At 37.3% G+C, this 19,012-nt stretch overlaps 1 protein-coding gene across 2 annotated transcripts in view; it reads right to left on the bottom strand.

The window, feature by feature from the left end:
- Positions 1-1,263: 1,263 nt before the first annotated feature.
- Positions 1,264-19,012, bottom strand: part of pbx1a (pre-B-cell leukemia homeobox 1a) — a 62,595-nt gene continuing 44,846 nt past the window's right edge. Inside the window, exons 3-9 of one of the 2 annotated variants that reach the window (XM_058418820.1) lie at positions 16,416-16,663; positions 15,174-15,364; positions 14,692-14,827; positions 13,683-13,842; positions 9,391-9,503; positions 6,814-6,903; positions 1,264-4,839 (exon numbers count right to left, since the gene is read on the bottom strand). In XM_058418820.1, the coding sequence (XP_058274803.1) occupies positions 4,747-4,839; positions 6,814-6,903; positions 9,391-9,503; positions 13,683-13,842; positions 14,692-14,827; positions 15,174-15,364; positions 16,416-16,663 (1,031 nt within the window). In that variant the 3' untranslated portion in view covers positions 1,264-4,746. The remainder of the gene's footprint in view (positions 4,840-6,813; positions 6,904-9,390; positions 9,504-13,682; positions 13,843-14,691; positions 14,828-15,173; positions 15,365-16,415; positions 16,664-19,012) is intronic. The other variant, XM_058418821.1, reaches the window with a different exon arrangement.

Below are 19,012 nucleotides of genomic sequence, written 5' to 3' on the forward strand. Positions count from 1 at the left end.
GTAAAACAGCAGAACTCACCTCACACTGCAGTTCTACAGAACCACAGCGTCCTCTGGTGGTCGACAAGACTAAGGCTAATAACGAGAACTTCATTACTTCATCAGAAATCAGAACCTCCAGAACTTTCTGATATTCACTCCATCCGCTACAGCAATGTGAAGTGTAACAGCTCCGCCCCTGTAGCTCCGCCCCCATGCTTATGACCTGGTAAAGTGTTCTTTTCATCGAACACTTCTTCTTTTTTCTCTGAACTTCATCGCTCCACAGCTGTTTCCAGGCACCTTCAACTTTTCAACATTAGATACGGTTCCTGGCTTCATGATGATGGCTGATGACTCTTCCATGCAGATCTACTGTAAAAAAAGCATGGTTGTGTCTGCTAAACCTCCAGCTTCACCTTTCCACAGGTCTGAAGTAGAGGTTCCTCCTTGTCCTGCTCTTCTACATCCTGCCTTGACTTTCACACGTCTCCGGGTTCCTGCAGCTTCTCACTGACGTCTTCAGAAGCTGTGAGCTGAAAACACTTTGTTCCCTTTTTTTAATCTCTCTGCCTGTAAGCATCAGTTTCAGATCCTCAGTCAGCTGCTCTGAGGAGCTCACGGCTGTCAGGTTTCTTATTCCTAATGCCTGTTCTTTACCAGAGTAATGAGGGCTGGTGAGTTAATTAAGGCTTAACAAGTTCATTAGGACTTTACAGCAGGAAGGAGACTATATATTAAATATTAAATAGAACATAATCATGCACTAACTTTTGCAGAAAAGAACTCCTGTTTACTTTTAACAGATAAAAATGTAAGTCACTCTGGATAAAGGCGTCTGCCAAAGGCCAGAAATCTAAATGTTTTAAAAAATCAATTAAATTTATAATTAATGTAATTTTACATACAACTCTATTTCATTCTTTACTTTTATTATACATTTTTTTAATTAAAGGCATAACGCTTTTTTTTTTTTTTTTACATTTGACAAAAGTTGAATTAATAAACTAACAAAATGAAAAATCTGAGCAGAGAAACACTGCGAGAGATTCAGCAGCTCCTCAGCGCCCCCGTGTGGACACCCGGATCCCCACACTGCACTGCTTACAGAAGCACTTTGTTCAAGTTTTGTTTCAGCTGAATCAGGAAAAGATTTGTTTACAGCTACATTAAAAAAAAAAATCTCATCAGATATTCACAAATCTGTCAAATTTCCCTTTAAGGAGAAGATCTCAATTATTTCTTAAGAAAATTAGAAAAATAAAAGACAAAACCACTCAGTGATCTGTGATTAATACGACATTTATTGAAGATGAACAGTTTTTTTAGACAGATGTGTGAAACATTTCTGTGATTAAAAAACAAAAGAACAAAAAACAGACAAAAGAAAAGAAAGGAATGGAGCTTTTTCAGGGTTCGTGGATGAGAAGTTCAGTGAGGAGGTGAAGAGTGGGATCTGTTTCAGCAGAAAATATACACCACTTAGTAAGAGGAACCGCCAGAGACCCCGACGTCTTCAGAACACCTACGCATGTAGATTAGTTTAGAAATGAAGCTGGAATTATTATTAAAATAGCCAGAAAAATTGGCAGAGTTGATGTTTTGTTTAACACTCGATCATGGGTCACGATACCAAATGAATAAAACATTCAAAACTAAAATAAAAGCAGAACCGGAAATGTGACACATTTATATTAATCCTTTTATTAAACGTTATTTTAATTTACGCTGCGATAAACGCGGACTACGTTCTTTTAAAAAAGTCGAGTCGGGGCAGCCGTGTTGAGGCGCCGCCCGAATGCGCTGGCTTGTTAATGACATCGTGACACGGTTTACACACGGATACGCAAACACGTCAGGAATTCCGTAACAAATTGAATTTTTACTTTCCCCGAGTTCATGGAGGTCAAAAAGTCCTCTTTAACCGAGTTTTACCTGCAAAACCATCACTTACACTTAAAGTCCTAACCGCATTAACGTAATGACTTCCCCTTTAACTGGATTCTGATCCAATGTACAGAAGACAAACTTCGTTACCCGAGTCGTCACCGATGCCCATACGTCTTCTAACTATTCGGGGTTTTTTTTTCCCCTGATAATGTTTACGCCAATTAGGCAGAGACGCGACATTAGCTGAGGGCGAGTCAGGATAAAACAACACACACACACACAAGTTTATGTTAGAATTATTTATAATAAATGCTTCACACTCTTTAGGAGACACAGAACTTGTAAATCATTCTACGATAAATAATAATAACATTAATAAAATTCTTCTCTTAATCCTAAACAAAAGACTTCTGCAGGATCTGATCCGATGTTTTCTGTCTAATCCGATACGGAGAATCAGATCTCTGTCCTGTAGCTGTTTCTGTTAGACTCCATGTGGATGTGATGCTGACTCCACCCCCCACCACCCCCGCTTATGCGTCAAGCAGCTGTTTAAAAAAAGGCTAAAGGTTTGTGTCCGATCAGATCAAACAGCACCAAGCCCCGCCTACTTCTTTTCTATTGGCTCTGCTCTTGTGTCCTTTCCCCTTCGGTGAATCGTCTCGTCCAGGTGAGGGGTTTAATTCGGACAGAAAGAGGAACAGAGCTGAGACCCGGACGCTGAGATTCCTGTCAGCTTCTCCTTTCACCTTCATGACCTCAGCTTTTTTTTTCTTTTCAGAAGTTTTTCTGAAATTCATTTATCGAAAATTCTGAGTGGAATTTGGAGTTCTAACACACCAGAAACACGCCAGATCGCTAGAAAGTGTCACGCATTTACACAAATAATCCTAACAACAACGTTCGAACGTTTATATCCTGACCACGCTAACACTGACGTAGCATCCAGCGCTAGCATGTAGCATGCTGAGCAGCGAAAAACGTGGGAATGTTAGACGAGTAGCTGGAATTAACTTGTTACAAGTTAGCATGAGAAGTTTATATGATACAGAATCGTTAGTTAGAGTAGCAGTACGCATGGTACGCTAACGGAAAACAAGAAAAACGCTAAAATTAAACGGCGCTGGAACTTGGGCGCGAGTGTTCACCAACGTGGAGAAAAAAGAAAAAAAAATCAAGTGATTAATAAAAATTTTTTGCATGATGTACAGAGATCAGGGATTTTTGTGCAAACAAACACAAAGAGATGAAACAAAGAAGGAAACATTTCATTCAGTTACACTGAGAAACAGGTCAGAGAGGTAAACACACACACACACACACACACACACACACACAATAACGCAGCAATACTTCTGCTACAGGAGACATAATTATTTAAAAGAAAAACAATAACAAAAAAAAGGTCTGAAAGGAAATGAGTGCAAATAAAATCAGTGACATTGTGTTTGTGTTGTTGTTTGTGGTGTTTGTGTTGTTGTTTTTATATGAATTTATTCCTAGCGAAAGAAAAACGACTGACCGGATCAGATATAATCCTGTGATCTGAGGATGAGGAGCGTCCAGTGACTCTGTGGCTGTCCAGTGGGATCGGCTGCTAACGCTTCGGCAACGTTTTTACAACGTTTCTATTTAAAACAAGAGAAACTGCACCACGTGAAAATCCTGCAGCGATTCTCCATCCGTTTTCTGTTTAAAATCATTTTGAATGAAAACGAATTTCTGATCAGAAACGTGCCTTTGTCTGATCTCAGAGCCGAGAGCAAACTGGCAAACCGAGAGGACTGTTCCATCACGTGAGGTGTGGAGTTTTACCTCCTGACCCTCGTTCTTCATATGTGCCAAGTTTTCATTACGTTACGTAGCGAGCTAAGTCCATCAGCATGGCTAATTCTGCACAAGTTGAATTTTTTAAATCTCAGTTACTATAGCAACCCCTTTCCCACATCCAGCTAAAGCAGAATTCTCTTTTTATTTTAGAGAATTTTATTTCAGATCTTGGTCGCCGTTTCACTCGAGTAGCTACATGACCTTAGGTGATTTTTTTAACGTCTCCTGCAGTGAAAAAAAGAAAGAAAGGAAAATAAATGTCTTCCGTACTCTCCTCATTAATAAGCGTGATTCATTATACATGAGGTTCGGACACGACGCTCTGTGATTGGATGACACCGCTCGCACTCATTAAATATTCATGAACTTTTATTCCAGTCGCAGCTCGGGCTCGGAGAATCATTAAACTTCATTTCTGAGTCAGTTAGCAGCGGATAAAAAAACGTAGATCTCTGCCGACAAACACGCAGGACTTTTCTTCTGACGCGGTTTTAAAGAACGAGCGATTAAAGAGGTTAAATTTGATCGTTTTTCTCAGGGGCATAAAATATAAACTCGTGTCCATTCTGTATAAAGTACACAAGTGGTATTTAGGAAAAAAGTGAGGGATCTGTTTACTTCACAGAGCGAGATGAAAGGTGAAACAGAGAGACGCAACGTACCGATAAATAAAAACATTTCCACTCAAAACACAACAGAGAGAGAGAGAGAGACAGAGAGAGAGAGAGATGAGTTCCTCATCAGAAACTAAAGATTGCTCTTTCATTACATATGAATTGTTTTTTTTCTCTCAGAGGTAGAATAAAGAAATAAAAGTGAACAATAGGGGTCTGCAATCGTGATCGGTCACTGAATTATCCAACTGGACTCTCAGAGACGAGTGAAAAACATTCGAACTATTTTTCTTTCTTTCTTCTTTTTTTTTGTTTCCTTTTTTTATTCCAAATGTTCTGCAGTAGAGAAAGAGAGAGAGAGAGATGGTGTGATGGTGTGTAGAGACTGGTGTGTTGTGTCGTGTGTGTGAGTGTGTGAGTGTGTGTGAGTGTTTTAGTTAGACGTGTCAGACTGGACACTTCCTGGTCCTTCTGTAGGTGAAGTTACGGACGATGGAGTCGGTGCGTCCTGCCAAACTCCGTTGGCCTGAAAACACAAATAGGACAGAGAGAGGTTTACTCCGACGGTCCAGCACAGGGGTGTATTAGCCTTCAAACCGTTTCTATAGTAACGCCTCATAAACAGCAGACGCTCCAGTGATGATAAACTGATTTTCTGTCATTTACTTAACATACATATGGAAGGAGACTCCAGTATCAGAGATAAAACTGGAACATTATGTTTTCCAAATTCTTAAATAGACAGACAGACAGACAGACAGATAGACAGACAGATAGATAGATAGATAGATAGATAGATAGATAGATAGATAGATAGATAGATAGATAGATAGATAGACAGACAGTAACAAGATACAACACACACACACACAGACACACACACTCACACACACACACACACACGTCTGAGGGAGGGACTTGATTAAAAGTAATGTCCCTGAATGAACAGCCGGAGTTGTTTCTCCACGATCCAGGTTTCTTTTTTTCTCTTCCTCCTGATGGAATGAATGAGTCAGTTGTTCAGAATGTTTAGGTGAAAGCTGAGGGCTGAGAATATACGCCGTGTGTCACGTGACCCTGCTGCACTTTGGAGGCAGATGCTCTTAAACATTTAGAGTTCAAAATGCAGTCCAAACACCCCCCCACCCCCCAAAAAAAGGGCTTTAACGCGAGCTCTGGCAACCGCTTATTTTCCAAACCTGTTATTTCAGACGGAGGCAGCAGTGTGTAATCAAAAAAAATACGTTCAATTCTTCAGCTTTGGTGACAATCCATGTGTGTTTTAAAGCCTTAATTACAGCAGGGGGTCCAGAGGAGAGAAAAAAGAAAGAAAGAGAGAGAGAGAGAGAAAAGCTGTGGAGCGTAAATGCTGGGTGTGGAAACCCCTCATTACTGCAGAGACACGGAATAAGTGATCTGAGCAAATAATACAGCAGAGAGAAAAAAGAGAAGAAAAAGAAGAATTTATTTCAGACTGAGAATCTGTAACGCTCCGGGCTTTACAACACAATGCCTACTCCTGTTATTATTATTATTATTATTATAATCCCTGTGAAAATTACTTCATTAAGCTGCTAGAGACTTCTTTAATAATTTTTTGAGAAACATTCTGCTATACACTTTAATAAATAAATAAATAAATAAATAAATAATAGATGTGCAGTTGTGAGATCATCTTTTGTGCTTTTATTTTGTTTCTTTTACCTGATCAAAATAAAGCTAAACTTGTAAAAAAAAAAAAAAAAAACCCAAAAGATCCCATCTACATAGATAGATAGATAGATAGATAGATAGATAGATAGATAGATAGATAGATAGATAGATAGATAGATAGCAGGATGGATGGATAGATACTCTCCTATATTTTTAAGAATAAAATATTATCACAAGCTAAAAAGTAAAGGCTTATTAGATACACACACGATAGAACTGAATGTTTGATGTTCTGTTATATGTAATTTAAACATGTGTTTAAGATTATTCTTCCTTCCTTCCTTCACACACACACACACACACGTTTCCTTTTAAACATGTAGCTCAGTAGCGGAACATCCACAGATTTTGGTGAATATTATAATGAGGGTCACAGCTGTGCAGGGGCGTGTGTGTGTGTGTGTGTCAGTGTTATTATAATATAAGACGTGTGATATGACCAACGTGCGTAGACGGCCGTCCCAAATCTGTTCTCAGCGCTCACGTTACACTGTCTGATCAATTACCGGAGCTCACACACACACTGTCAGTGCACATTTCACACACTTCATCCTCCTACCACTGTGTGTGTGTGTGTGTCCTTAAAGCTCAAGTCAGGAATACATCCTAGATGGGATGACACTTCATCACAGGGTTTTACACACACACACACACACACACAGCCAATCCACATTCCGGCACAAATTTTCAGCTTTAGTATTTTGTGTAACTGGTTGTCAGTGAAACATGAAAATAGATAAAGATTAATCTGAAATCGGAATGCTGTGTGTGTGTGTGTGTGTCTTACGCTGATGCCCTGTGGACTGTAGAGCTGAGTGGCAGCAAGAGCGTCAGTGTATCCTCCTGCCTGACTGATAACATGGCGAAGTGTATCCACCTGAAACACACACACACACACACACAAAGACCAGGTCAGACAACTTGCCCACCACACACACACACACACACACACACACACACGCACACACGAAGCACCTGCGGGCTGTGAATGAAAAGGTCACTCAGATATCACACAGGCTGCTGGGAATCAGAAAGGCCATTGCACAACCACCACAACCACAAAACAGTGAACAATGTGACCGCATGTGTAACTGAATTACGAACATAAAACAAACAACAAACAACAAATATCAGAAGAGCACAGAGAATTCCTGCTGCTAACACAGTAAAAGGTTAAAGCACGGCGTCCAGTGGAGTGTGACGTCCTGCGTACGTGACCATACGAGACGTGAGTGTTACGCTGTTGATGAGTTTTCTATAACAGCAGCTCTGACAGCTATATATCGTTTCCATAGCAACTACTGCGTAACTCACTGTCATCAATGAGTTTTGTGACATGAGAAGTTTATTTAATAACATCTAAGGGAAGGAGTCTCCAGTGTCAGAGGTGAAGCTGTTGTTTTTTTGTGGTTTACTGATTCTACAGGTTTTATTGTTTGTTTGTTAAGGTGGAGGTGAGGAGGAAATGAGGATGGAAATGTAGATGGAGATGGAGATAGAGATAAAGATGGAGGTGGAGTTGAAGGTGGGGATGAGGGTGGAGGTGAAGTTAGAGATAAAGGTGGAGGTGAAGGTGAGAATGAGGATGGAGATGAAGATAAAGGTGGAGGTGAAGGCAGAGATGAAGATAGTGGTGGAGGTGAAGGTGGAGATGAAGATGGAGGCGGAGGTGGGAATGAGGATGGAGATGGAGGTGAATCTGGAGATGAGGTGGGGATGAAGGTGGCAGTGAAGCTGGAGGTGGAGATGAAGACGGAGGTGAGGTGGGGGATGAAGTGGAGGTGAGTCTGTAGATGGAGGTGAGGTCAGCATCACTGCAGGTCAGTATGAGACAGAGGACATGGACACTGTGTCGTTTTTCTCGCCCCGCTCCATTTAGAAGACGGAGGGTATGATGTGAGAGGAACGTTATAAAACTGTGTGGAAATAAATAACGGCGGTGACGCTGAAGGACGCAGAGATCCACACGGCGCTGCAGCTCAGCAGGACCGAGCGCTGAGATTAACGTCCCACACGTCCGGAGTGGACAGACGTAACCACGAGCGCGAGTCCATTAACACCAAGGCTGGAACGCACACAGAGAGAAGTGATGAACGGACATGAACTCAGTCCAGCCTTTTACTGACCAAACTCCAAATACTTTAACAGAAATCGGAGGAATGCTGGATGAATTAAAATACATTCGAATGAAACATTGTTATAATCTCTGTTATTCCGTCCATTTATTTATGTACTTATTTATTTTGTTAAAAATAAATATTTTAAATTTAATAAATAATTTTATTTGTTTGCTTATATATATCTATGTATTTATTTAATTTAATAAATATTATTCCTGATTGAATACTGCAATTTATATTATTATTATTAATATTATTATTATTATTAGTTTAACAATTGAATTTTTCTTCTTTCATTTTATATTATAAAATATAAGTGTGTGTGTGTTACAATATAATGATGAGAAATGAAGTTACTGTTTCCACACAGAAGATGATTATTTTCCTGTAACAGCACGACCCTGAGTGTTTATACCAATATTTTATTTATTAAAGTTTATAAAATTCTAAAACATGTTCCTGTTCTCTGAGAAATAAAGAGTGTAAACTCCTCTTTAGCTTCACCTCTGACTGGAACACTGACACTGGAGACTCCTTCCACATGTTACGTAAAAAAACATTTCTAAAAAATTAAAATTATTAAATTAAAATTATTGTACACTTAAAATAACAGACAGAATCATGAATTTTATTTTTTAGATTTTTGTTTTTAGTTGTAAGATTTTATTTTGATATTTAAACTCATCTTCTGTTTTTACTAAAGCTTCTGATTTTATTAAAATAATCTACTGAGATATTGAAATAAAAATAGCAACATAAACTTATAAATATGAACACAATAATGTAATAATATCGTAAGCGGTGATGAATTCTGGGAATTTTTTTGAACTCTGGAAATAAATATATAAATAATTATAGATATTCTTATACATATATAAGTAATAAAATAAATAAATTAAAATAAATAAATTCATTAATAAGCTGGAAGAAAGCTGTACATGCAAAGTCACAACAGATACACTGCACAGAAGCAAACACACTGTAGGGGGCGCTAATCACTCACAGGAAGTGATTTGTGTGGAAAAAAATCATTCGTAAAGCACAACACAAGCTTCGATTATTTTTTAAATTTTTTTATTTTTAAATCTTTAGAAGCAATTAAATTTTTTCAGCAAAGCCACATTTCAATACAATTTCTGATTCTGATTCATTTTTTGCCTTCATTTTTTTTTGACAGTTATAAAATAAATCTAATCAGCCGGAATGGTGTATAATTTTTTGGCGCCCTAGCGTGCACACCCTACCTGTGACTGTATGTTAGCGCCCACCTGCGGCGCCGGGTACGAGTCCCCGTTCAGAGACTGAACGCTCATGAACAAATCGCCGGAGTGAGACATGTTAAAAGACGCAGCAGAACCTGAGAGAGAGAAACAGACGGAGAGAGAGAGAGAGAGAGAGGCAGAGAGAGAGAGAGAAAACAGAGGAGGAAAGACAGGTGAGACAGACAGGCGTCGTGCTCATGCAGCAGCTGCAGAGAGGAGGGTGAGACAGGTCACAGCATCGTGTTACTGTTATACAGACAATAAATAAAACACGCAGCACACAAAAGAGAGAGAGAGAGAGAGAGAGAGAGAGAGAGAGGGAGAGAGAGGGAGAGAGATGCGATCTCATTCCATCCCTTTATTAAACAGTGAATAAACATTTTATACACAAACACACACACATAAAATACATAAAATAATAATAAAACTTTTTCTACAGTTAAAGGAAATAATTAAATAAATAAATATATATATATATATATATATTTATTTATTTATTATAATTTTAATAAACTTATATAAATTTATGAATTAATAAACAGTTTATAATTTTATAATTAGATTATATCTCAGGTTACAGCTATTTAATATTCTTTCAAATATTTTTAAATTTACATAAAAAATTAAGCGAATTGTTTTATTTTTATTCTTGTTTAATTCTAAACATTTTTTTTTAAATCAGGAAAATTCAAGATGTTTTTTAAATAATAACTAATCAATCAATATTTGCACTGCAAGATCAAATAAAATAAAAATAAATGTACTGTTCACTGATAGTCAAATAGGGAAAATGTAAAAATAAATAAATAAATAAAAGTTTACTAAAATGTAACAGTAAGCAGCTGTGTGTGAGCGTAAACACTTAATACAAGCGATTTGGAGCAGCAGTTTGGATGCTAGCCTCAATATATTACGCTAATGTGTGTGTGTGTGTGTGTGTGTGTGTAATGAAATAAATGAAGAGCTCTTGCTGGTGCACTCTGACTTTAACTCTGAAGCATGTGTGTGATCCGGAGTATGTATTAGCTTAGCATCCGAAAGCACAGTTCTCAAAAAAAAAAAAAAAAACCCACAACGTCAGGGTGATGGATGTGTGTGTTTCAGTCATTTAGGAAGCGCTAATCGAGTCACTCTAGGAATCAAGGAGCGCTATTTGTGCTTTAATGGAGGACGAATCCCCAGATGTTTAAGGGACCGGGACTTTAACTTAATTTGTCCACAAAAAGCCACAGAGCGCTAATCAAATGCACACAAGCCGCTAATCACTTTCAGGGCCGTAATGACGGACAAAAGGTCACGCCGGATGCAGCAGGATCCATTTACCTGAAGCGCTGTTTACTAGCGCTAACACAAATGCTAACACAAACACTTAGACAAACGCTAACACAAACACTAACACAAATCAGGAGAGATTTATTATTGCAGAGTTAAGAGCTAAATGTAAGGACTGGAGAAAATATTTGTTAGCGTTTACTATTCTTACTTTATAATTGTTTAAATATGTTCGAGTAAATTATATTAAGAAATTTGATAAGATGTTCTTAAACAAAAAATTAAATGGTAACTCTAAAAGGATAAAACCTACAGCATGATCTTCAATAAATCTAAGTCTCTAACCGTTAAACCATTAAAATGTTGTGGTATTAAGAGGAACAAAGCCCTTCAGGGACGTACTCTAATTAGGAAAATACTCCACATCAGGGTGCTGACAGTAACTCACACGGGGTTATTATTACCCATAATGCACTGCAAACATACGTTAGGTTAAACTCTGTGTAATGAAAGAAAGTATGCAGTTAGAACATAATGGAAAGTAATGAATGAGGAGTAATCTGGAGTAATGTGTAGTGATGTGGAGTAATCTATAGTAATCTATAGTAATCTGGAGTAATGTGTAGTAATGTGTAGTGATGTGGAGTAATCTATAGTAATCTATAGTAATGTGGAGTAATGTGTAGTGATGTGGAGTAATCTATAGTAATCTATAGTAATGTGGAGTAATCTATAGTAATCTGGAGTAATGTGGAGTAATCTATAGTAATGCGGAGTAATGTGGAGTAATCTATAGTAATGTGGAGTAATCTATAGTAATCTATAGTAATGAGGAGTAATCTATAGTAATGTGGAGTAATCTATAGTAATGTGGAGTAATCTATAGTAATCTATAGTAATGTGGAGTAATCTATAGTAATGTGGAGTAATCTAGAGTAATGTGGAGTAATCTAGAGTAATGTGGAGTAATGTGGAGTAATCTATAGTAATGTGGAGTAATCTATAGTAATCTATAGTAATCTAGAGTAATGCGGAGTAATGTGGAGTAATCTATAGTAATGTGGAGTAATCTATAGTAATGCAGAGTAATGTGGAGTAATCTATAGTAATGTGGAGTAATCTATAGTAATGCAGAGTAATGTGGAGTAATCTATAGTAATGTGGAGTAATCTATAGTAATGCAGAGTAATGTGGAGTAATCTATAGTAATGTGGAGTAATCTATAGTAATGCAGAGTAATGTGGAGTAATCTATAGTAATGTGGAGTAATCTATAGTAATGCAGAGTAATGTGGAGTAATCTATAGTAATGTGGAGTAATCTATAGTAATGTGGAGTAATCTATAGTAATGTGGAGTAATCTATAGTAATCTATAGTAATCTAGAGTAATGCGGAGTAATGTGGAGTAATCTATAGTAATGTGAAGTAATCTATAGTAATGCAGAGTAATGTGGAGTAATCTATAGTAATGTGGAGTAATCTATAGTAATGCAGAGTAATGTGGAGTAATCTATAGTAATGTGGAGTAATCTATAGTAATGCAGAGTAATGTGGAGTAATCTATAGTAATGTGGAGTAATCTATAGTAATGTGGAGTAATCTATAGTAATGTGGAGTAATCTATAGTAATGCAGAGTAATGTGGAGTAATCTATAGTAATGTGGAGTAATCTATAGTAATGCAGAGTAATGTGGAGTAATCTATAGTAATGTGGAGTAATCTATAGTAATGTGGAGTAATCTATAGTAATGCAGAGTAATGTGGAGTAATCTATAGTAATGTGGAGTAATCTATAGTAATGCGGAGTAATGTGGAGTAATCTATAGTAATGTGGAGTAATCTATAGTAATCTATAGTAATGAGGAGTAATCTATAGTAATGTGGAGTAATCTAGAGTAATGCGGAGTAATGTGGAGTAATCTATAGTAATGTGGAGTAATCTATAGTAATCTAGAGTAATGCGGAGTAATGTGGAGTAATCTATAGTAATGTGGAGTAATCTATAGTAATGCGGAGTAATGTGGAGTAATCTATAGTAATGTGGAGTAATCTATAGTAATGCGGAGTAATGTGGAGTAATCTATAGTAATGTGGATTAATCTATAGTAATGTGGAGTAATCTATAGTAATGCGGAGTAATGTGGAGTAATCTATAGTAATGCAGAGTAATGTGGAGTAATCTATAATAATATATAGTAATGTGGAGTAGTGTGTAGTAATCTGTAGTAATCTATAGTAATGTGTAGTAATCTATAGTAATGTGGAGTAATGTGTAGTAATCTATAATAATATATAGTAATGTGGAGTAATGTGTAGTAATCTGTAGTAATCTATAGTAATGTGTAGTAATCTGTAGTAATGTGTAGTAATCTATAGTAATGTGTAGTAATCTATAGTAATGTGTAGTAATCTATAATAATATATAGTAATGTGGAGTAGTGTGTAGTAATCTGTAGTAATCTATAGTAATGTGGAGTAATGTGTAGTAATCTGTAGTAATGTGGAGTAATGTGTAGTAATCTGTAGTAATCTATAGTAACGTGAAGTAATGTGTAGTAATCTGTAGTAATGTGTAGTAATCTATAATAATATATAGTAATGTGGAGTAATGTGTAGTAATCTGTAGTAATGTGGAGTAATCTATAATAATATATAGTAATGTGGAGTAATGTGTAGTAATCTATAGTAATGTGGAGTAATCTATAATAATATATAGTAATGTGGAGTAATGTGTAGTAATCTATAATAATATATAGTAATGTGGAGTAGTGTGTAGTAATCTGTAGTAATCTATAGTAATGTGTAGTAATCTATAGTAATGTGGAGTAATCTATAGTAATCTGTAGTAATCTATAGTAATGTGTAGTAATCTATAGTAATGTGGAGTAATGTGTAGTAATCTATAATAATATATAGTAATGTGGAGTAATGTGTAGTAATCTGTAGTAATGTGGAGTAATCTATAGTAATGTGGAGTAATTCCATGAGGTGTGTGGACTCACCGGCGGAGTTGGGAGTGGACGGTGAGTTGGCCTGGCTGCCCTGAGCAGAGGCGCTAGCTGCGTTCACGGCTGTTCTGGCGGCATACATGTTAGCTTCCTCCTGGAATTTCCCGATGTTCTTCTTGTATCTGATCCTCTTGTTCCCGAACCAGTTGGACACCTGAACAGCACCGACATTTACACACCAGGTCTTTAAAATATCACAGCTTATTGATTTTGCATGAAATGTATCCCACTGTGCAGATTTCCCAGAAACACACACAGAAAAAATCTGATGATTTATTTAACATCTACCAAAACATTATTTGTATTTTTTTAGTATTTAAAATTAACATTTTTTCATAATAATAATATTAGTAAATACATCTATAATAATTGTGACAATAAAATAATAAAATAAAAAATAAAAAATATAAACAATAAATCAGGTACTAAAAATTTTTTACAATTTATGCGAGCCAGGCCTTTAAAAAAAAAAAGAAAAGTTAAATAAATTTAAATAAATAAAATGTCTGATATTTAAAAACAGATAATCTAATCTAGGCTAGTCTAATATTACTAGAATTTTTATTTATTGTTAAATTTTAACAATATAAAATAATTTATTATTAAAATTTTAATGTAAAACAACATTAAATTTTTATTAATTATTATCAATTTATTAAAAATTATTATTAATTTTATTAATTATCAATGTTAATAATTTAGCAATTTAACATTTTTATTATTTATTTACTTTTTAATTAATTAAAAAAATTGTTAATTATAAATTTTATTAATTACCATTTTATTGATTATTAATATTTTTTATAATTGGTAGTCAGGACAGGTAAAAAAAAAACTCAATTAGTTCTGAACATGAAGTAAACTGAAATAAAAAGCCGAATCTAGCAAAATGTTCCAGGATTAAAAAGCTCGTTAACTAATTTAACGTAGCTACTGGTGTGTGATGATGTCATCAGGTGTGTTTAATAGAGCAGTGTGGAGATTTGTGGAATAAAGAATAAACCTGGGAGACGGTGATGGAGCATTTCTTGGCCAGTTCCTCTTTCGCTTCCTCGCTGGGATACGGGTTACTGAGGTGCGAGTAAAAATACTCGTTCAGGATCTCTGTGGCCTGTTTGTTAAAGTTCCGCCGCTTTCGTCTGTCAGAGACACGAGACATGGACCACGCCTTAAATACTAACATTCACAGACATTATTCATTTGAATAAAATGATGAATGAACTTTAGGTTTTTTCTGTTTAGTTTAGCAGATGAGAGCCGAGTCAGATCGTCCTTCACAAACGGGACACGATCTCATGACCTCCATTCGCTATATGCTGCGTCTTTACATTAAAAATAAATAAATCACAAAATATCAGTGTGTGCAGGATCATGTGCTTTAAATACATTCAGAACATCTACATTCTAATAAAGTCAGACCGGATTGTTGTAGTGAGTGTGTGTGTGTGTATGTGTGTGTTAGTGTGAAGAGTGTGATGAAGTCACCTGGCATCGAGGAAGCGTGAGCGCAGGATCATGACGGCTTCGCACGTGCTCTGTTTGAGCTGCATCTGTATGGAGCTGAATTTGCGGTGGATGATGCTGACCATGCGCTCGATCTCTTTGGGTGAGATGGGACGTGTGCGAGACTGTTCTCTCAACAGGTTCATCACGTGGGTCGTAAACTCGTTACATGCCTAATCACACACACACACAAGCAGGCACATTTGCTTTACTATCCTGGTTAACATAATTAGGGCTGTAAATAACGATTATTTTTATAATGGAATAAACTGGCGATTATTGTTTTGATTAATCGATGAATCGGATAAAAACACCACCAAATTGGGTGTTACAAATATGAACGTAAAACTAAACCTTTACACTACCATTTAAACACCGGACACTGTAAGCCTGCAGATAAAGCATTCACACAGAATAATGCACTCACACAGAAGGCATGTTTGTGTCTACAAATACAAGACGCAGTGTTTAGGACTGGTTTTAAAAAGGGGCTCAGGATGTGCCATGAAGTTGCCATGACAACCTGCTACTGTAAACAAAGCTTGTAACGCTTGCCCCGCCTCTGGGGCATTCTGATCGGTCCAATGTTCTGTGAGTGACATTGATGAGCTGCGCTGCTTGGAACAGTTGAAATCATTTGAACATGAGATGTGCGAGGGGCTGCAAAAGATGCGTGCACAACGATCAAACACATTCATTTATCACATTCATTAAAAATAACGAAAAAGGAATTAGGAATAAAACATGTTCTGTGTGAATGACCAACACATTAAGCACACAAATATGGCACATGACAAATCTTTTATGTGCTCGTTCATCATTGTCGTGTTTCCGTGACACTGAAGCTCCGCTTTGTAAAGTTAGAAAGAATTTAATATGAAATGCTCCCATGCCTTAGAGGACTTGGGTCACACTTTTATCCGAGGTGCTTGTACTCTCCTCCATTCTTCCCATGTGCGCCTGGAACAATGCTCGGACTGAACGCGTGGTGATGTGCGCCGGCCGACTAATCCATAATGTCATTCGTTTTTATCCATTTGATCGATTTGTTGTTTCAGCCCTAAACATAATCGTTATTATCTAACTCTAACCTTCATTTCAAGAACTAAAAGAAAAAAATCACTCTTTTATTATTATTATTATTATTTGGATTTAAATATAGACTGTTTATGTGTCAGGATATAATACTGTAATCATTCTTGTTGTCAGTGATGTTTTTCTGACCTGTTCGTATTTCTCCAGCTCCGTGTGGTAGATCTGTCGTATCTGAGACAGCTTGGCTCTGTAATCCGAATGCTCCACCGAGTTGTCGTTTCCGGTGCCTCCCACTGCGGCCGCGGCGGCTGCGGCAACCGCCGATGCCCCGCCTCCTTTCTCGGGTCCGGAAACGCCCTCCGCTAAGAGCATGTTGTCCAGTCGCATGAGCTGAGGATCGGGAGGCTCCTCGTCCTGTGCGCCGCGAATACTCAACACTTAGGAACAGACAGAAGAGACAAAAACGCGAGACGTTAAAAATCCGACCTCTGAGGATTGTGATTGGTCAGAACGGAAGGTTGATTAATTCTCTATAACGGCGGCTCTGCCTGAAGCGCAGCTTTCTGTTAACAGACTGGTATCGTTTCTACAGCAACAGCGATTACTGTGACGGTGAAGTTATTTCAGATCTTTATTTTTTAACACGTAGGGAAGGAGTCTCCGGTGTTAGCACTTTTTAACAGTCGGAGGAAACAGATCAGGATTTGTAGTTTCACAGTAATGAATGCCAAAAAAAACTGTTGTTTTTGTCTTGTTAGCTTTGAGAGAGAGAATAAAAGAAAGAGGTAAACAGGTAAACGAGTAAACAGGATGTTTACAGCTGCTATAACGTTAGAGAGAACACAAAGTCAGTCTTATTTCCTACACAAACGTTAAATGTGACTATAAACAATCACAAAATTAAAAACCTTAAAATAAAAAATCGTAAACCACTCACTTGTCTCTCTTTGGGTATCTTGGTCACGTTTTTCAAAGTTTTTTGCGCTGCTGTAGATAAATGCATGTTATTTTGTTTCGATTCAGCTTTGGCAGGAACAGACACCCCTGAGCTCGAGGGCAAAAAGTAAAGACGCTAATTTTTTCCGGTTACGGAGGACCTCCTGTATATATTTCCTTAAATATACATTTATTAGCTACGATGTTCCTTTAAACCCTGAAACCCAGTGAGGTTTATGCAAATCCACGTAAAGAACAGCTTCAGCATAATTCCCGAAATCAGAGCCGAGAAGCCACAACATTTTAAAAGCTCATACAAAATGGATGAACACATGTATAACCTGGGCGAGAACGCCGACACGCCAGACTTTAATGGCATTAATATGAGAGCGGGACATCAGCGTGAGTGATGCGAGCTGATCCACGGCCTTCATTATAATCGCTCTTCACCGCGATCAGATCGCGGCTCGAACACCGATCCTGGCAGGAGTGAGGATAATAAAACCGTCATTTCATCACTTCACGCTGTAATCTTGGGTAAATAATTTGCCCTCACCTCCTGCCAGAGCTCGTTTTTCTTCGCTGACGTAGCGACTCGCCGCGCGTGCATCAGCGATACATTACGACGACTTTATTCCATCATCTATCAAAAACTCATACGGAATATTCCTCCACTGATCTTTATTATAGAAGAATCCATTATTTCACCGAAAAGCTGAGACACGACGGCCGTTTGGGTGTGCTTAAAACAACAACAACAACAACAACAACAACAACATACATTTACACACACAACACACCGCTGAAAAAAAAGGTCAGTAACTAATAAAATAAAAATAATTAGAAATGCATTTAGAAATATTACTAATGGATATTGAGTCTGATAATTATGTTTGTTTTTAATGAAAAAAAAATTCTCTAACGCAAAAACAAATGCATAAATATAAAAAATAAATCTTTGATCGCAAAAAGTCATTACATTAGATTTATTATTAGATTACATTTACATTACAACAATTACACTATTCTTATGTCGATCCATTTGTAGATATTCACTTCTAATTATTTCCAGTAGGGGGCGATGTGATTAATATTAATACTGAATTGTGGGACAAATATACCTATAGTAACACGTGTACAACGTATGTTAGCGTCAATAAACTGATAAAAAATTGAGATGCTGCGTTCAACTGTGTGCAAGAGAGTGTGTGTGTGTGTGTGCGTGTGCGTGCAAGTGTACATGTGCAAATGACCGTGTGCAAGTGTGTGTGTACACGTGCGTGTGTGTGCGAGTGTGTGTACAAGTGTGTGCATGTGAGAGTTTGTGTGCATGTGAGTGTGTGTGTGAGAGTATGTGTGTGTGTGTGTGTGTGAGCATGCATGAGTGTGTGTGTGAGTGCGCAAGTATGCGTTTGCGAGTGTTTGTGTGTCCAAGTGTGCGTGTGCCTGAGTGCATGTGTGTATAAGCATGTGTGTCCAAGTGTGTGTATGTGTGTTTGAGTGGGCGTGTGCAAGTGTGTGCAAGTGTGTGCGAAAGAGTGTGTATATGAGAGTTTGTGTACGAGTGTGTGTGTCCGAGTGTGTGTGTGTGAGTGTTAGAACATTAGCTGGAATCTATAAGCGTATCATTAATCCCACATTCACTTTTTAAACACTCTAAACTCCTGTGTTGTTATGTTCGGGTCATTTCAGTCGCTGTGCAACACTAACATAAGTAAAACACATCCAGTTTTTTTTCCTTTCACACAACACCGGGTTCGACTTTAATCAGCTGGTTCTCTGTGGACGTACTGACCAGTACCAGCAGTTCAGTGGACCTCAGATAACAGGATACTGGTTAGAGACACAAA

This window comes from Hemibagrus wyckioides, linkage group LG20 (assembly GCF_019097595.1).
Source record: "Hemibagrus wyckioides isolate EC202008001 linkage group LG20, SWU_Hwy_1.0, whole genome shotgun sequence".
NCBI lineage: Eukaryota > Metazoa > Chordata > Actinopteri > Siluriformes > Bagridae > Hemibagrus > Hemibagrus wyckioides.